This window comes from Ciconia boyciana, chromosome 4 (genome assembly GCF_034638445.1).
Source record: "Ciconia boyciana chromosome 4, ASM3463844v1, whole genome shotgun sequence".
NCBI lineage: Eukaryota > Metazoa > Chordata > Aves > Ciconiiformes > Ciconiidae > Ciconia > Ciconia boyciana.
This window is the reverse complement of record NC_132937.1, coordinates 99,104,937-99,123,319: the sequence shown is the minus strand read 5'-3', so window position 1 is coordinate 99,123,319 and position 18,383 is coordinate 99,104,937. Positions and strand designations below refer to the sequence as shown.

General features: G+C 41.5%; 1 protein-coding gene and 1 long non-coding RNA gene across 10 annotated transcripts; one reads left to right on the top strand and one right to left on the bottom strand.

Annotated features, from left to right (window-relative positions):
• Positions 1 to 2,419: 2,419 nt before the first annotated feature.
• LOC140651371 (uncharacterized) lies at positions 2,420 to 14,349 on the bottom strand. Of its 9 annotated transcripts, none has more exons than XR_012042376.1 (5): positions 12,607 to 13,033; positions 8,391 to 8,510; positions 8,218 to 8,304; positions 4,121 to 4,269; positions 2,420 to 2,681 (listed from the first exon to the last, which is right to left on the bottom strand). It is a non-coding gene; the product is annotated as an uncharacterized lncRNA (long non-coding RNA). The 9 variants fall into 9 exon arrangements; XR_012042368.1 differs by having other exon boundaries at positions 3,962 to 4,269; positions 12,607 to 13,031; XR_012042375.1 differs by lacking the exon at positions 2,420 to 2,681 and adding an exon at positions 2,693 to 3,323.
• On the top strand, positions 13,076 to 17,792 carry LYSMD3 (LysM domain containing 3). The gene is made up of 3 exons (XM_072860753.1): positions 13,076 to 13,213; positions 13,371 to 13,655; positions 15,891 to 17,792. Exons 2-3 carry the CDS (start codon positions 13,386 to 13,388, stop codon positions 16,497 to 16,499), a joined length of 879 nt encoding a protein of 292 aa, XP_072716854.1. The 5' UTR covers positions 13,076 to 13,213; positions 13,371 to 13,385; the 3' UTR covers positions 16,500 to 17,792.
• The last annotated feature ends 591 nt before the right edge of the window (positions 17,793 to 18,383 follow it).

Below are 18,383 nucleotides of genomic sequence, written 5' to 3'. Positions count from 1 at the left end.
TTTTTTAAAAAAATACAAGTGGGTTTTTTTTCTTCTACAAAGCTATGCTGTGCACCTAAAAGGAATTCAGGTAGATGTGTATGATAATCTGTGTCTGATCACTTCTCACAGTAGTCCACCTGGGTTTATTTATGAATATATTTTTTGATCGATACTTTATTATGCATTGCTCCCATGCACCAGCTCCAGTTCTTCTGTACTGAAAAGAGAGCAAGAAGCAGTCCTTCAAAGGCCCATACTACTGGCTGCCAAATTTTGCATTAGACAGAACTTAATCTGTGAGCGTGAGAGATAAGCAGTATATTTTTCAATACCATACTATTATTTCAATACCGTATCCTATCTCAGCCTCACAGTCTAGATCCCATATTGTTTTCCCGCTCTGTGTTGTGGTTTAACCCCAGTCTGCAACTCAGGCCCCCCCAGCCGCTCGCTTGCTCCCCCCCAGTGGGATGGGGGAGAGAATTGGAAGGGTAAAAGTGAGAAAACTCGTGGGCTGAGATAAAGACAGGTTAATAGGGAAAGCAAAAGCCACGCACACAAGCAAAGCAAAACAAGGAATTCCTTCACTCCTTCCCATGGGCAGGCAGGGGTTCAGCCATCTCCAGGAAAGCAGGGCTCCAGCACGCCTAACGGTGACTTGGGAAGACAAACGCCATCACTCCGAATGTCCCCCCTTCCTTCTTCTTCCCCCAGCTCTATATGCTGAGCATGATGCCATATGGTATGGAACAGCCCTTTGCGCAGTTTGGATCAACTGTCCTGGCTGTGCCCCCTCCCAGCTTCCCGAGCGCCCGGCAGAGCATGGGAAGCTGAAAAGTCCTTGACTAGTGCAAACATTACTTAGCAACAACTAAACCATCCCTGTGTTATCAACACTGTTTTCAGCACAAATCCAAAACACAGCCCAATACCAGCCACTATGAAGAAATCTAACTCTATCCCAGCCAAAATCAGCATACTCTGGATCAACAGGTGGAAAGGATACTTGAGGTGTAAGATTCTTTTTATCTTCTATTCTATAATGTTGTTTCAGCTTATATAAATTACTTTATGTTGTCCTTCTGTCGTCCAGTTTCCATGGGAAGTTTGGCTCCCACCAACAGCTATCAAGCTGCTCAGTACCAGAGGGGCTGCCTTAATAGTCATCAGTTCTCAATTACAGCAGACCTGAGCACATTAAATGTTGCTAATTACTGAGATAGAAAAGAAATGAAGAGCGAGAACTCACACTTGGGCTTGCTAATTCACGTGGCTACATTCATAGAGTCTTTCAACAAAACTGCATTCAGATCCAAAATGACTGTAGCTTTTGCTACCCTCTCCCACTCAACACGCGGTACTCCATGTTTTCTCTCAAACCCTGAGGATTTCCTGATTACCTTTTTTCATTTTCATCATACCACTCCAGAGACCTGCGCTTCCCTTTGTTACACGCAAGGATGAGACACAGCTCCCATGGGATTTTGTCCATGGTGGTCCTCAACCAGCTGGAAGGTTGTTGGTGATTGACATGGGACACTCCATATGCACTTTTAAGAACTCAGCATGCTGCCCACACAGCACTTTCACCCCTTACAAATGTCAGGGATAAACAATCAGGCCTGGTATTGGACCTACAATAGATCTGGCATTGCACAGAACTATGCCTCCAGGTCAGCCTTAACTTCTCTTTTCAATAAAAGCAGTAAATAAGGTGTACTAAGTACACCCCTCAATTCTTCATTTGTTTGGATTTCCTTTGTTTTGAATTCATTAAAACTCTGCAAGTTAAAAATGGCTCTGCTGCAAGTAAACCAATATTGAAAGCAGCAGCGATAGAATCAATGGACTCCAGTTTGTTTGTTTGTTTTGAAATCCTGCCTTTTCCCTTTATTGGCATCATCTGAAAGGAAAGACCAGAGAAGAGGGAGTTAGAAGAAGAAACAAATCCCTGAGAAGGAAAGCAGGACTTAAAGGAGCAAGAAGAAAAAAAATCCAAAGGGCTTCAGAAGGGAGTATTTTCTCTTCTTGTTTACATTTTTGTTTCCGTTAAGGAAGATTTTTATGTTGTATGAAGGCTATTTGGTTTTCAATCAGGTATTGCAATCTTAATCTACTAATATTAGAAAGCAAAAGTAAATGCTGATAATAAAATTTTCTGAATACCCATAAATGCCACTAAAATTGAGATTTGTTTTCACCTGCGGCATCCAAGCGTCAAAATTCTGGGCTAAGCACTTATTCGGATGCAAGTAGCAAGCAGGAAAATACTGAGAGGTTTGAAATTTCAGTCCTGCTTAGATTTCCACATTGCTCTATCCATCACCTTTTCTGGTACTTCAGCTGAAGCAGATTGAACTACTCAGAATGAGGAACACTAAGCATGTGCATAGCTCTTTCATAACTCAATCCTTAATTAAAGTACACCGGACACGAGTTAGCTTTACGTCTTTCCTGTTTATTAATGCAACACTTCCAATACGACACAACACTTCAAAACCACGTAACATACGTCAGACACTGTTCTGATTAGTTCTAGTGTATAGGCAGAATACTGAGGCTGATCTTGCTTCTCTCTTCACAGAGTAATCAACAAGATACAGATGATTTTCTCACAAGAAATTCACTTGGTGGTTGGTTGTTTTTTTTTTTTGAAAAGTGGATTTTCTTTGAATGATGGTCCGTGGTGGTGAGGACTTCTGCAAGAGAGACCATTTTTAAGAACATTATAGACCACCACAACCACTTATATTCTTCCCTGTGCAGCTGTAGTTTGATATTTGATTCCATATAGATACTTGTTTGCTTGGCTGTTGTCTAGGATGCATTCCCCGTGTCTTCTTATTATTTCTTAATGTGATTCACGCTGGGGAGCAGATCTAACTGGCAGTGTTGAAAGAAACAGCAGCTAGAACTACAGAACGTGACTTTGGCAGCACAGGCTTCAGGGAACTCTGCTAAAGTCATGCGTTGAAAGAGGGCAGGACCGACCAAGACTCATGCCAAAGAAGCGTGCTCACCTCAGAGCCTGACTAGTCTGTCTTACCAGGCTTCTGACCGCTATCCCATAGCAGCTTATGATCAAGCTTGTGTCGTCTGTTCTTCAAAATGTGAAATTAGGTTTCTCATCACTTTCCAGTTGCTATCTAGCTGCACTCTATGGGGACTTCTATCCAGCTACCCCATGCCAAAGAAATGCACAACCACTATCAGGTATCACCCGATGCCTCTTCAGTAGTGCTGGGTACTTGCACTGCTCTCTTTCCTGAACTGCTCCACATCCTTCTTGACAGGCTGGGAATGCTTTAATATTAAAATCTTGATTTTTACTGTGCAGTTTCCTGATGAATAAACAAACATATGCACGAAAGAGCACAAAGTAGACAAATACAAACAGTACTAATAATCTGAGGAGACTGAATGACAAAATTTGAGTATTCTGCTTCTGACCCAGGGGTTTATGCCAGACTGACTGATGTGCTGATGGATGTAGATAAATTTAGGTTTTGATCCTCTATTTTTCAGAGATGTTCAGGATGTAAGAAACTGAAAAGTGAGAACTTCCAAGCAGATTGTGCTCTTTTTGATGGACAAACATTCATTTGTTTATGCTTCCTGTGATCAACTTGGGAAACTTCAGCCTTTTTACTGTACAGCTCCTTATTTGTATAGTGATAAAGCATACCGATATTAATATTTTAAATGAGCTTTCAACTGAAAAAATGGAAGTATTCCTATTATCAGGAAAAAAGTAAATGTTCCCTGGCATCTGCTCATGGGAGGTAGATATATTTTAACACACATTAAAGCAGAAATGCTATTCATATAATCATAACCTTTTTATTAGTAAATTTAGCTACACATTTCACAAGACTTTCACAAAAAATGAGATGACTTTTGGAAAATGTTAATTTAAATACATTGAAGTGTAAAAAACTGAACAAATTAATAAGAAAATAATTTCTTTGTTTCAACTTACTGCATCTCAGATTCAGTTGATCAAGTTCCAGCATGTAATTTTGACACAATTTCTGTCATTTTGTGTCATAATAATGACACAAAAAGAATGCCATCTCTGAAGAGATGGTTTGGTCTTACAACATTCAGTTGCTCCTTTCAAACCACAGTGGATGCTTACTGGCTTGTAGGTCACATGGAGAAACAGCAAGATGAGAACTTGCCAAGAATTGTCTGCCTGCTCCTCTTGTGCAGTTATTGTTGCTAAACAAAATTGCAGTCTTGTTTCTTCCAACCAAGTGTGTCCAGCTCTTCATTTACAGCATGTCACTGACAATGTAGATAGTATACAGCAAATCAGAAGCTTTCTCATAAATCAAATTACTGAAAACATGCAACTTCAAAGCATGTCAAGCACTAGACTGTAAATTCAAAAAGAACACTTACCAAAAGTGCATTTTTCTGAAGGTAAAACATAATAAAAATATTAAAAACTCTCCATAATCTCTTGCATCTAGATTGCTCTTAATTTCAAAGTCCTCAAAAAGTATTTCAGACTAATAAAGATAAAAGCAAAAGGGTTCCAGCTCCTGCATACAATTTCACTTGCTTTCCCAATTCACAGATAGGTATCTTGTTTGATTCCTTTTGAATGAGGAAAAACACTACTTGGAAACACAAATAACTTATGTTTTTCAACTTAAGAGTTGACTCTTCTCTTCCTGAAATTCTTTAAGTGAAACACTGAAGTGTTTACTCATTTGTTGCTTACTTTTCCCCCTTGAGATCAAAGAAATATCACTTGAGTAAATGTGAAATTAAGTACCCACAATAAATGTAAGCTTTCAATGAAAGCTGTAAAGCCAGAATTTCTGTCTCAGAAGTAAGTATCCTCCATGTTTATGAATTTATTTTCCTGGCTGTGGGGAACCCTGGCATCCATCCTTGCTGTAAAATTGTGTCTACAAAGGGGCTCTGGAACATCTCAGCATTCTGATGCTGAGACAGTGATCCTGGGGACTCTCAGCCACATAGAGAGGAAAAAAAAACCCTAAGAGTTACTAATACAGAGGATAGAACATGCTCTTTTCAGAGCCGGTCTGCAAGGGAAAAAGATGCCTCTACTCTCGACACATCTGTTTTCAGTTTGCTCAGGACACTTTGTCCTGAACAAAATCTAAGGCCTTCAGGATTTCCTTCTCTTAATGTAATGCTTGATCAGCAACATTTTTCAGCTAATGAAATAACTGTACGCCATTACTTTTTATTAATTTCTTAAATGTGACATCTCTGAAGTTACATGTTTATTGTCTCCCTCTTCCCTGTGACATCTGAAATTTAAGTACATTAGGTGCAAGGAGATGGAAAATCAAACTGCTTGGTTATGTTATACCGCAAAGCACCCTAAAACAACTGCACATAGAAGTTCTATATTTGATTTATTATTCATTATCTAGGTATTGCAGAAGCCCACCTTGATGTAGTAACATCACCTGATATAAAAATATTCCTAGAAAAACATAACCCATGTAACACTACTATGAAACACACTTTCACATAGCCTTTTAGTTTATGGCATTGCAAATCAAAAGCGAGAGGTGGTTCAGACAAGAAATAAAAATGTTCCATGAGAAAGTGATATATGAAGGAGAAAGTACTGAAATCCATTATTAGGGTATACAGTATAAATCAATAAAACCCTTAAAAATCTGTATAAGATCAGCTAACTTGATCCTTTAAAGTTGTTTCCAGTTTATGCCCACCATGTGTGGTGCTTCCCTGTGGTTTGTTATTTTACTTCAATGGCAGAGGGAGGAAACCAACAAAGCTCAGTAACCATACTGCATAGCACAATGTAACCATGGAAGCATTTGTCCACTTGTCAGAGCCTCTCCAGAACGATTCAGCCATTCATTTCATTGAATCAATATTGAAGCTTTTAAGATTTATTACTTGAGGGTGGAGGAAAACTAATAAAACAAATTCCTTGTTGCTTCCCATTAAACACATCTTGTCACAGTAGGCATATTAATACCTTGTAAACACTTTACTGATGTCATGTGGGCTATGTTACTGTCTCTCCTTATGGAGGGATTACTCGTAATGTATTTGCATTAACATGCCTGATACTCATTGAAAGAACTTAAAGGTTTCTGACACATTCTGCTGTCCCGTATAGAAGCTGAATCGAATAGAAAGACAAAAGTTGTAAGAAAACAGGGGTGGAGGGAATCTGTTTTAAAATTCATGAAAATGCTCCCATCAAAGAGTTTCTGTCTACTAGATCACTCTCTTATTTATGTCATAAACTGGACATTGTAATCCTACTTTAAATGCTTGAAAAAGTTGGACAGGATGATTTATTTTACAAGTACTTTCATATTTGTTAAAATATGCTATTGTTATCTAAAAACAACAAAGATAAAGGCAAAACTGAAACCACTATGTTTTGTATGAAAAACAACCATTTCTTAAGCTCTACACTGATATTCTAGATTACAGATAGATATAGTACATGACAAATTTTTCTTTTTTTTTAAATCAACTTTATACTGAAAATTTGAAAGAAAGAATAGCAAGATGTTGACAATTACAGTACGATTACTAATATCAGAAGCAGAGAGTATTAATTCAACAGTTGAATTTACACTTGCATGCCATTATAGGTGAAAATCAAAGGCACCTGAAATACATATTTCAAATATTTATCAATACAGCAGGCTGTGAATGCCATACCTGCTCATATATTAAAAGCTTTTCAAGACTATGAACCAGATCCTTTACCATGAGATAGTCTCCCTGCTCCTGCTCCCACTCCATTCTACTATTCCCTCTCCCTTTTGTAAAAACTGCTCCACATACCCCACCATTCCAGACGTGAGGAGCTTAACACAAAGGATTAAAGTAATGCTAGGATATTCCAGACAACTCCCTCGCTCGCCCATAGGCCTCTCTTCATGTGGGAAGAACAGTAGAAGGGTGGAAGAAGAGGCCGCACAGTTGATGGGGTTGTATGGGTGTATTGGGGTCTGCATAAGGGCACTTTCTCACTCAGTGGAATGACATCAAAGGACTGTTTGACAGTGAAAGCTTTTCTCAGCTGTAGCTGTAGGTAGCTGTGTACCACTGTAGAACACATCTGCAGTAAAAACCCGTGTGCCAGTGGGCTTGTAACCAAGGAAAGGTCTGTATCAATGAAGATGCAACCATACCTCGATAGCTGTGCCACCAGTAAGGGCAAATTATCTGTACCAAGGAGGCCAAAGAAAGCTTCTGCCACAGCTGAAATGCCAATGCTTAAAAAATACCATATAACATTCAACTCCTTCCTCTGGGGAGAAAACTATCAAAATCCTTAAGCTTTTTATTTCCAAAATTAAGAAGAAGAGTTTACTAGAGTGATAAAAAGTCAGTATTCTGCAATCAAAAAAAAATTTGAATAAGCATGCATCTTGGTGCAATAGTATAGTAAAAATTCAATCAGAAACAAAATAAAAAATAAATCAGTATAAAATTATGGAAAAGGGAACTAGGGAGCAGACGTTAAATTACACTGTATAAATTATAGAAGATTAAAGACATAAGGGAAAACCACTTGGTTGGCAAGACAATGACAAGTTTAATAACTGTATTTTAAATGTCCGGAACAATCAATTCCAAAGATACAAAAGGAAGTTTAGACTATAAATGCAGCCTGACAGCAAACCTAGCCAAAATAACATAAAGGCTGATATGGGATTTCACTTATAAAGAGATAAAAGAAATTAATGGAATAAATATGTGATCTTATACAGATCGTGCAATTTGGTTTAATTCTGCAAGATTATAAATTTGAATGACAGCAGTTGTGCTGGTATAACAGAACTGAAGAGTTGGAGGACTTACTTTTTAACATTAAAATTTTTTCACATTACCATATGGTAAAGACACAGTGCTATGCTAGTAAGCAGTGCAATGCTGTAAAATGGGTTAAAACCTAGCTGGTAGATCTCAAAAAGCATTCTCCAGTAAGAGATTATGAACAAAATATAAATTTCATTATAAACAAATGAAAATACTTCTATTATGTAGTTCAACAAGGGTTACAAATAGATCTGCTGCTCTTCAACACTCTGTCCCTGTAAATACAAAAATCACAACTAGATGTTTGTGGTGTCAATATTAGCAGAAAGGAAATGACAGTATTACAGTGATATGGCTCATCTGGTCAGCTGGTTCCATTAAAACAAGTCATGTTAACACTGCTGAATACCTTCAAAGCTAAAATATAGTTTATACCTTACAAATGATCTTCTGGATCATTTTCATCTGAAGAAACTCTAGCAGAGAAGCAGCTCACCATAAGTGCCCAATGTGATGCTGTGACTGGGAAAAAAAACAGAGTTAGTGTCATCTTCAGATACATCAACAGTAGATTAGTGACAAGTACTTGGGGTGGGGGAACCATTTACCTTTGTATGTAGCCCTAATGGGGTGGATATTTGAAACTGCACAAAGATCTGGTGTCCACATTTTAAAAACAATGCTGAAACCCACAGATGCAAACAAATCAAATTCCCCAAAACCGGGAGCTAGAGAAAGCAGAGAGCAAAAGTTAACAAGTTCTGAATGTTTAATTCATTAAAAAAAAAAATTAGGAAAAGACTACTGTGCGAAAATTCCCTCAGAGAAAAAACAAGATGAGCACTGATAGGGTTCTTTAATTTACTGAGGGGAAACATCAAAAAGTAACAGCTATTCCTGGACTTAACTACAGATTCATCTAGCTAAAACTGGAAGGAATCTATGACAAACTTTAAAAAAAAAAAAAGAACTTCAGTTATCACACTACAGAAACTCTTATTAATCAGTACAGGTATACAAATAGGAATTCAGAATCTTACAGAAAAATCCGTCTGTGGATAATTTGAAATAAATTTTCAAGAGTCTATACTCCATTTTTGCATACTGTCTTTACTGTAACTGAATGGTTTCACTGGTAGATTTTCTTATTCAGAGGATACCTGAGCTGAGCAAAGTAAAACGTAAAACAGAAGCAAATATGCAGTTCATTACAGATTTTTGAAAACTAAATATCAAACAACCAATGCACCCTACTGGCTGTGTTATGGAAGGTACACAGCATATTTCTATTATGAATATATATTAAATTTAAACAAAATTAATTAAAAACTAACCAATTCATGTTGAGTAGCCAAAGGGAAGGAGCAAATACATGAAATACGAAATCAGGAAATAAGTCCCAATCCAAAGACAAATTTTCATTTATTCTCATTAAAACCATAACAATACTAAATTAAACAATTAAATTTTGTGGTCATTTTTAACCCATTTTAGAGAGAAAATGTTGGAATCTTGCTAACTAAAAAAGGTTTCTGCTAGTTTTGAGGATCAAGGCCCAGATTATAATACTTATAGTTAAACGTATGCACGCAAATATTTCCACTGGAGAAGAGACTACTCTGCAAGTGCCTGCAGATTTAGCATTATTTGCTTCCTGCGTACTTTTGTAGTTCTTAAATAGCTCCTCTTACCACACCTTGCACATCTTGCAGTCAGACACTGCTTAGTAACTGCACACTTCATTTGGACTCCATTGGAGCTGCAGCTCTACCTTGACATTGCTATTTCCTACAATTTTAGTACCATTCCCAAGTACCAAGCAGGGAAGCAGAGACAAAGACTGTATATTTATTTCTGTGTGAATCTTTTAATGGTAAGTCATAGCTTATCACATCATTCAAGCAATTAAAATGTACATTTAGATACCTGGCACTAGCTGTCTAAATGTAAGTCTAGCCCCACGGTCCCGAATCACAGAATAACTTAGAGTTACAAAAACAGTGGTGGCACATGACAGGGGTGTAATTTCCAGACAGAAAGAATATTTTTTTTTTTAATTAAAAATCACTAACAAGTTTTATCAGCCCTCCAACATTTCCTTTACAGTTCCTTTCTAATAATTCTTTAAGATCTTTTTAATATTCCTGTCTGTATACTTAACTTCCTAGCTCTGACCAAGCCACACTAGCTATAACATGACCAAGGGGAATGTGGTAGAGATCCCTGCAGTTGCTCTTGGAACGCCACAGAGTGATTAACACTGACCTTGTTGCTCATTGAGAATGCACTATTAGGATATGCAAAGTAACTTACACGGGGATGGAGAAAGGCTGTATTCCCATTAGCATTCATGGGAGCTATGCAGCTACAGTCTTGTTCATCAAGTTTGGAATATACCCTTTTGTTATTGATGGGAAAATGTCACTAGTTACAAATGGTTACACACAGGGGTGTAGCAGGGTCAAAGCAAACTCCAATACTTTCTTTCCCCCTCTAAGGCAGAGTGCTGCTTCAGCAGTTCTTTTTTGACCTGATGGTACACCTCTTTAGATAAAAGAAATGGTGAAATTCCCTGCCCTGACCTCTTCTGCAGCCTTACCACCCAAAGATTAAAGAAAACTTCCAAAAGGATATGCCATTAGTGGTGTATGATGGGACAATCATCAGACAGCGCTGTAGGCATCGCTGCGTATGAAGTCTGCCTTCAAACTCCTCTCCAGGTCCACCCACAGCTCTGACGGGTCTCATAAAACAGTCTTTCAACAGCATGAATAGGGTCTGAGTCATCAGTTTCCCAGCTACAGACAACTACAGTTGCTTCATTTCTATTACTGAAAGCTTCCTTTAAAAACCAAAACAAAACTGGTTGGTGCTGCAGATATTCTTTGCCAGATGTGGCATGACACCTCTTAATAGATGGAATTCTCATTCATTAAGTTATAATTACTTTTCACCAACTTGAGATCCCACGAGAAAACTTAGGGTTTATGGGAAATTAATTCAATTTTGTTACCTTGAATATTGCTCTTGCTGGAAATACAGTTGGTGGAAGATTCAATCTACTTGCATTTTGCCATCCCCAGAAACACATAAAATCATTCTGGGACCCCTACAAGTATGTTCACACATTTGTCATGTAATCTGACAACCCAAGCTCGTCTTTGTTGTATAGCGGCTTCTATGTAGGGCTGTATCTAAGGCCTTCAGTGCTGCTGTGTTAATTAGCACAAGCTGTGCATCTGACCCATGATAAAAATAGCAGGCTTATTTCTGAGCAGCCTTTGATTGGGAAGATGCTATGAAATATTCTGAAGAAAAGAAAATATCCCTAGTTAGGCTCCAAATGGTTTAGAAATAGTCTCCTGACTTGTAAGAAACTTTGGTTTGAGAGCATTCCAATCACACTTGGCATCTACAGCAATATTTTAACAAATACAGAATACGAAAGCCTGAAAAATAGCTTCTACTAACTGTGCCCAACCTCCTGCTGGAAGGAAATCCTGTTTACACAGTAGTACTCTTCCATGCTTCTCTGCAAAGGGCAGTAATCAGGCCTGCCTAATGTGGCCAGCTCGTATTTTATGCTTACTGCTGACTTCTGAGAATATTTACATTCTTTCACGCAAACTTTCTCTTACTTACAACACAGAAATTCTATGCTCCAGACAGAACACCTATGCCGAAATGTATTGCTTTTCTTGTTGATGCTATTTGGCTAGGGAGTACCTAGACAACCTGCGGAATACTTTAATTTTACCCAATCCATCCCTCATCCATAATAGAGCACTGTTTTAAGGTAGATACTGAAATATATGTATTTTGTCTTTAAAATAAGCTGAGACACAAGAACACACTGCACCTTGATAGCTTATTTTACAATTCCTGGAAATGCAGCTTCAATCTTTTCCAACTTCTGTGGGTGTGAAGTGTGACACTCAATAGAGCTACACAATCGTTAGCTCTTACGTTTACGTCTTGAGACTCAAGTAATTTAGTTTTCAAACCTAAAGTCATAAAAGAATTCTGCTTTTGTTAATGCCAAAGCACATTTCTAACCTCTTCGGTTGTTCAGCAAAGCCTGAAAACATCATATAACAAAAGCTCAAAGATAAAAGGCAAGGAAACGCCTTATTTAAAATTACTTTCTTTTTTTTAAGATTAATCTGTTACAGAACCAGACTCGCAACCACATTTGTCTTCAGCCACAATGCAATCATTTGTTCTAATATAATCAGCCTAATCTTAGAGCTGACAGCTTTTCTAAGAAATACTGTACTTGTTCCTGCTGTAATCAAAAACTTCCTTCTAAGGCTGTGTCAGAAGGAACCCACACTTGATTACACTTACTAGTTAGACTAGGAAGTCTTCCTATGACTGCCTATGGCCTCAGCAACTGCAACAGCTGCTGACAGTTAATAGTGAAAATTACCCTGTCGGGGAAGGAAAGCTGAAATATCTACAGGGCTTAATTTATGGTTTCTCTCTTGTGAAAATATACATCAGCATGGGCTCAACACCTGTGTCACTGCAGCACCAGTCCTGAGCGGGGGGGGGGGGGGGAAGGCCCGAGGGGATACAAAGAAACTGCCTGGCAACTTCTGAGCGAGCAGCAACGCAGCAAGAGCCAGGCAGGACCAAAAAGCACGCAGACTTTGGAGAGGAGCTGCGACCTGCTAGAGGCAAAAAGCGCTCTTAGAGGAATTCTCTTACTGGCCCAAAAACACGTCAGCTTTGTCCCTGAGCAGCCTCCATTCCTCCAGAAACAGGGTCAGTCAGAACGATGTATGAAAAGACGAAGCTCACGGGCGGGCTCCGCACGCCCACCTGCTCTCAACGCGCCTCTCCTCGGCCCTGCTCGGAGCCTCTGTGCCACCCCGGGCGCCGGCGGGGACAGCCCGGCGCCCGCCACACGGAGCCAAGGGCCCGCCGCTGGAGGCCGGGCGGCCGCCGCAGCCTGCCGCCGAGGGGGGGTTCCCTCACAGCCCCGCGGAGAGCGGGGCCGGAGCGCTCCTCTCCTTGCCTTTTGCGCTCCTGTGCCCCTCGCCGTCGGACACGGGCGGTTCAGGGCGGGGAGAGAGCTTCACCGCCCGGCCCCCGAGCACGCCGCCTCGGCCTCCAGCGCCGAGCCGCTGAGTTCCCTCACCCGAGGCGGCGACGGCCGGGTCACAGCGCCGCGGCACGCCTCCCCACGCCGGCGAAGGGGAACGCTCCCCGCAGGTGCCGAGCGGGGCCCCCCAGCAAGGCGAGGCGGCAGCCCCGCTGAGGGCACCCCCTGAGGGCCGCTGCCCGCCCGCCCTCCCGCCGGCGGCAGCGCCTGGAGGAGACGCGCGGGCCCTTTAAGGGCGGGCGCGCGGCCGGCGCTGGGGGCGGGGCGGCGCTGTGGACGTGGCGGGGCGGCCGCCATTGCGGTCGCCATGAGGAGCGGCGGCAGGTAGGGCCGCTGCCCGGGGCGGGGCGGGGCGGAGCGGAGCGCGGCGGGGCGGGGCGGGGCGGGGCGGCGGGGCCGGCCGTCGCCTGGCCGTGAGGGAGCGGGGCGGCGGTGTGGGGATCCCCGGCGGAGGGCGCCACGCCTGCGGTCTGTTCCACAGAGCCACCCGCGGAGAATGGCCGGCAGAGGCGCCGGCTGCGGCCTGCAGCCGCCGGCCGTAGCGCAGCCGCCCGTCAGCGGTCACCTGTACCCCTTCGTGAGCGCTGCGGGCGCGGAGAGCGAGGGGCCGGAGGAGGAGGGCGAGGTGTCGGAGCTGCGGCCGCGGGGCAGGGAGAAGGTCCGGAGGAGCGCGTCGAGGGACCGGCTGGACGATATCGTCCTGCTGACGAAGGATATCCAGGAAGGGGACACGCTGAACGCGATCGCGCTTCAGTATTGCTGCTCGGTAAGTCCGCAGGCGCTTACCGCTTCTTCCTTCGGCCGGGCGGCGGTAGCAGCCGAGGGCCGGCCGTGCCGCGGCGTGGGGCTGAGGCACGGCTCGGTGCGGGCCGCGGCTCTGCCGGGGAGCTGTGCTGGCCCCTCGGTGGGCCGGGTTAACGCGGCTGTTACCGTCCTGCACGGAGGCATCGGGAACGCCTTGCGCTGTAGAAGTAGAAAATGACGGCAGCGTTAGCGTAACAGCGCAGAGTATGCCGGAGTTCCGGTTCCATAGGCTTTTTCACTGAAAGCTAATGTAAGCGTAAGAAGCAAATGTATGGTTTTGCTTGTGGCGGTGTCTCTCAAAGCGTACACGTTATAGTAAAAGTTACACACTCACACGCGGGCGCTTGTACGAGCGCCGTCTTCGCTGTCAGAGTCGGTGATGAGGAGGGTATTGCTGACCAGCTTCAGGGTTTGTGCGGAGCCATAATTCCATTAAGGGAGGGGAAGAAAAACCCCACTGTAGTTTTCTTTTAAATTCTGCGAAGTTGCCTAAACATTTATCAGCGCGAGCATGTTGTACCGTTGGGAGCTCTCGGCTCACATGCCCCGAGCGTTCCCTTCTGGTGCTCAGACCTCCGTCCTGCTCCTAGCAAAGACTTTTTAAATGAGTCTGGTGAATGTCCTTCCTACCGAGCACCCTTGTCTGGCCAGCACTAACTACGGCAGGGACTTCTGTCTGGGTTTATGGTAGCCTTTGCGTGTATCCAGTCTTAACAGGAAACCAGCTGTGCGTATTGGTGGACTGACTGCTAACTGTGCAGTTTTCAAGAGGTCAAATTCGAAATCCATATTTACAGAAGTCTTGCTGTCATCTAATTATTCAGACAGAAACAGAATTAGGGGCCTCCTGTCGCGAGCTTAGGTACCAAAGTCTTGACATAACTATTTCATCATCATGACAGACCTTAGCCTCATTAACCAATTCTTGGCTTCAGAACCCACCACAATTAGGCATTTTGAGCAGGCTTACTAGATCAGGCCTCAAATAAGAAATAAAAAACTGAGTTGCACTCTTTCTTGGAAATTCATGGGGAATGCGGAATAGCAGTCCGGGGCTTTAGGCAGAAATCATAACTTGCGTTGTGGTGGAATCGCTAATCACTAGGGTAAATGCTGCATTTGCTAGTCTTTTATACTCATCTGATTTATTCAGTGTGGTACACGTGACAAATACACTGTCAGAGGAACTGAAACACTTTTTCATGTTACAAGGTTCGTGCAGGCAGTTCGTAGGGCACTGGTGGCCCTACCTTACTTTTTCTGGCCACATTTGTGTTGTAGTGGAGCAGTCACAGCAACAAGGATCTCTTGCATACCTGGTCTTCTGTCTGTAACTTCTCCTGAGGTAGATGTCCTCCCATTGAGGACAAGAAGAATCTGAACTCAGGTACTGTGCATCTTAAAACGGGCACAATTCCTGTGTGTTTACCAGGTGTTGCAAAAAAGTGCTGATTTTTAAGTACTTCATTATGGTGATGTTTGTGGCTGTGCTGCCTTCCATGTTGAGGGAGTTACTGTCTCAGTATGAAGCTGCTAATTCTCCAAGGGCACTTAAATCCTTGCTGACTATTCCACATAGTCTTAGAATCTGAACTTATTCAGAGCAAAATGGGATTCATTTTGAGCACGAATAGGGAAAGGGGAGAGCTGACTTGATGAGGGAAGATGACAGTTTTAAGTTAGCCTTGGTTTCTGCCTTAGCCCCCAGAAGCAGAACGAGTATCCAAACCACAGCTGTGGCTAGATGAATTGGAAGCTTGTAATTTTTGATATTCCTTACTCAGAAGTTTTAAATTTATTTAGGAACTCTCAGTAGTTTACTTCATTTGAAAACGCTGAGGTTAAGTCCCATTCCTTTTCACAGAGATAGTTGCTACTGATAGATGAATATACACCAAGTGAGTATATTTGTGTGAAGTGACTTCCAGTCTTCCTATCTGAAGTGAGGAGGCTTGTTACCTCATAATTACCTTCTTGCTTTAACATTGTTCAGATTTGGTCTTTGACCTCTTCTCACTTTATGTTGTTTGAATGGGTATCGGTTTAAAAAAAAAAAAGGCAAAACAAAAGGCCCTGCCTTTGGTGCATTAGGGAAGCATTGTATTTCTCAAGGATGTAGTACTCTTATAAAGAGTTTTGGTGCAATGGTTTCAGTTCGAATCAGAGTTTGTATTTAAACTGTTTCTTTTATTTTTAGGTTGCAGATATCAAGCGAGTTAACAATCTTATCAATGATCAAGATTTTTTTGCCCTGAGGTCCATCAAAATTCCAGTGAAAAAGTTCAGCGTACTGACGGAAACACATGTCTCTCCAAAAGCAAGACCAGTCCTTTGGCCTGCTCACTGTTCCCCAGAAGTGCAGGAAGTGTCACCTTCTGATAAATTCTCTGCTAATGAGACTGCTGGCAACTTCCTAAAAGAAGTGGATCGAGATATAGAAGAAATAGTGAAGTGTAATGATACAAAGAGAGAGAATCTTAATGAAGTTGTTTCTGCCTTAGCAGCCCAACAGATCTGTTTTGAAACTGATGGTAAAACTAAAAAATGCAAGGATCCTTACTACGGAGCAGATTGGGGTATAGGATGGTGGACAGCTGTAGTGATTATGTTGATTATTGGCATAGTAACTCCCGTTTTTTATCTCCTGTATTATGAAGTTCTAGTGAAAGCAGATGTCAGTCACCATTCTACAATGGAATCTTCCCATTTGTTTGTCACAGCAGCATCGCATCAGAAACAAATAGAGAATGGAATAAATCCAACGAATATTCTGAGTATTGATAATCAAGGAGACCTTCAGCCTTAACAACAGAAAACCCCAGGCAACTGTTATTCATAGACACGCAACATAGCATTAGATAAAGGGGAAACCACAGAATGCAACATGCATATGGAACGCAGAGAAAATGCATACTGGTGTGTGACTTGCCTTTATGGGCAGTGTTCCAGTTCAAGGATATTGCCGTGGATCGTGTAGTCTCTGAATATGCCTGAGACAGGCAATTTTAAGGCAAAATTGGGATATAAATTAAGGTATAAGCTTGTCTCTGAAACTTTGCACTTTTTTCTATTTTGATAGGCGTATGTTTTTTAATTAATAAGGAGGTGAAAAAATGTAGCTTGAACTAACACATGAGGAGTCTCACTGTACATTTTACAGCCCTAAAATGGGCATTTGGGGATATCGAATTTTTAAGCATCGTAAAGTATTTATAGAATGCGTAGTACACTTGACATTTTAATACAAGGTTTACAGTTGTCAGTTAAAACTGTGTTCTCATAATTTTATCTTTCTTATAGAGTAAGATTTTTTTAAAACCCAATCATTCCGTAATTAATTGCCACTATTAAGTTCTTTTTTAAAAGTTACTTTTATAGAGGCAGCAGCTAATACTTAAGCTGGAATCTTCAAGTCTTGTGCTTGTGGTCAACCCATTCTTTAGTACTTTCAGTACAGGCAGTAGGATAATTTTTCTATGTGTGTAACACTGTGCCTCAACACAGTCCAGTTGAGAGAGTTTTGCTGAAACTTCACATCCTTCCGTGGTATCCTACTGAAAACTGACTGAACTGGACTGCACTTCTCATCTGGTCAGCTCTATATAGAACAAAAGAAGTGCAGATGTGTGGCACCTTGCTGTGACTGCTGCAGCAGTCTTTATTTTATGCTGATGGATTATTTTTTTCCCCCTCCAGTTAATCTCAGTTCAGGACCAACTGATTCTTCAGAGAGCAGTTGCGTGGGTACTGAGTATGCTAGTGATCGTGCACCCATGAACCTCAAACACTAGTTTTTTTCTGAAATCTCCTAGAAAACTTCAAATGAGATTTAATGGCTGCTAGCAAGAAACTTAAATTGCAGCAGAATAGACCAGTTGCAGCTTCAGACTTGTTCTTTACGCAGTAGTGTATTCATCAACCACTCTGTTCTTGAATGTTTCACTTGGAGTTTCATGAACAACTTTGTTTTTCCCCTTTTCTTCCCTACCTGAAAATGCTACAAGATAAACACAAAAAACCCTGGACTCGTCCTACAGAAAGAAGGAGGTACTTGTGTACTCAGAGTATTTTTAAATAAAAACTGAGATGCTGCCTATAATTTTTTTGTTATATTTGCCTTGTGGAGTAAGATTTCCATTGCCGTGTTCAAAGTACCATTTGTTACCAAAGCCCAAGGTAACTGACTTGAATAGGACTTACAAAGAGAGAAATGGAAAAATATCACTATCCTTTGAACTACTATTTTAAGCTTTCCTTTGAGTGTCTTGACTAAGTATGTACTGTGTAAAAAAATCTGATAAAGTGAATGTTTCCTAACTATTGGAGGTATTCCAAAGTGCTTTATCAACTTAAATTTTGAAAGTAAAGATTCATGCCCCATCTATTCTTGGGGCACCAGTTGCCCCAAGAAGTGGGGCAAGTACTCTTCACTGGCATGCGGAGGTTATGAACATGAATTGGATAACTTTTAATGTATTGAAATTGAAGCAGGCCAAAGCTTGAAGGGAAATGCAGTACAGTTGGATCTGTGTACTATGATCTGTGGCTCTTGAACCCTTTGATCAAAGTGGTATCTGTGGAGATAGCGTGACTACACTTCCACACTAGAGAGGGATTGCAAACAGGTGTGAACTTCATGTTTCATGTAAGACTTGTTTTCAAAGATCTTTTAAAATAATAGTTCTTTCCA

Excerpts from the sequence above, each read along its gene's own strand:
- LYSMD3 (XM_072860753.1), top strand. The coding sequence starts at position 13,386 with ATGGCCGGCAGAGGCGCCGGCTGCGGCCTGCAGCCGCCGGCCGTAGCG. Across the intron at positions 13,656-15,890 it reads CGCTTCAGTATTGCTGCTCG|GTTGCAGATATCAAGCGAGT; the intron begins GTAAGTCCGCAG and ends TTTTATTTTTAG.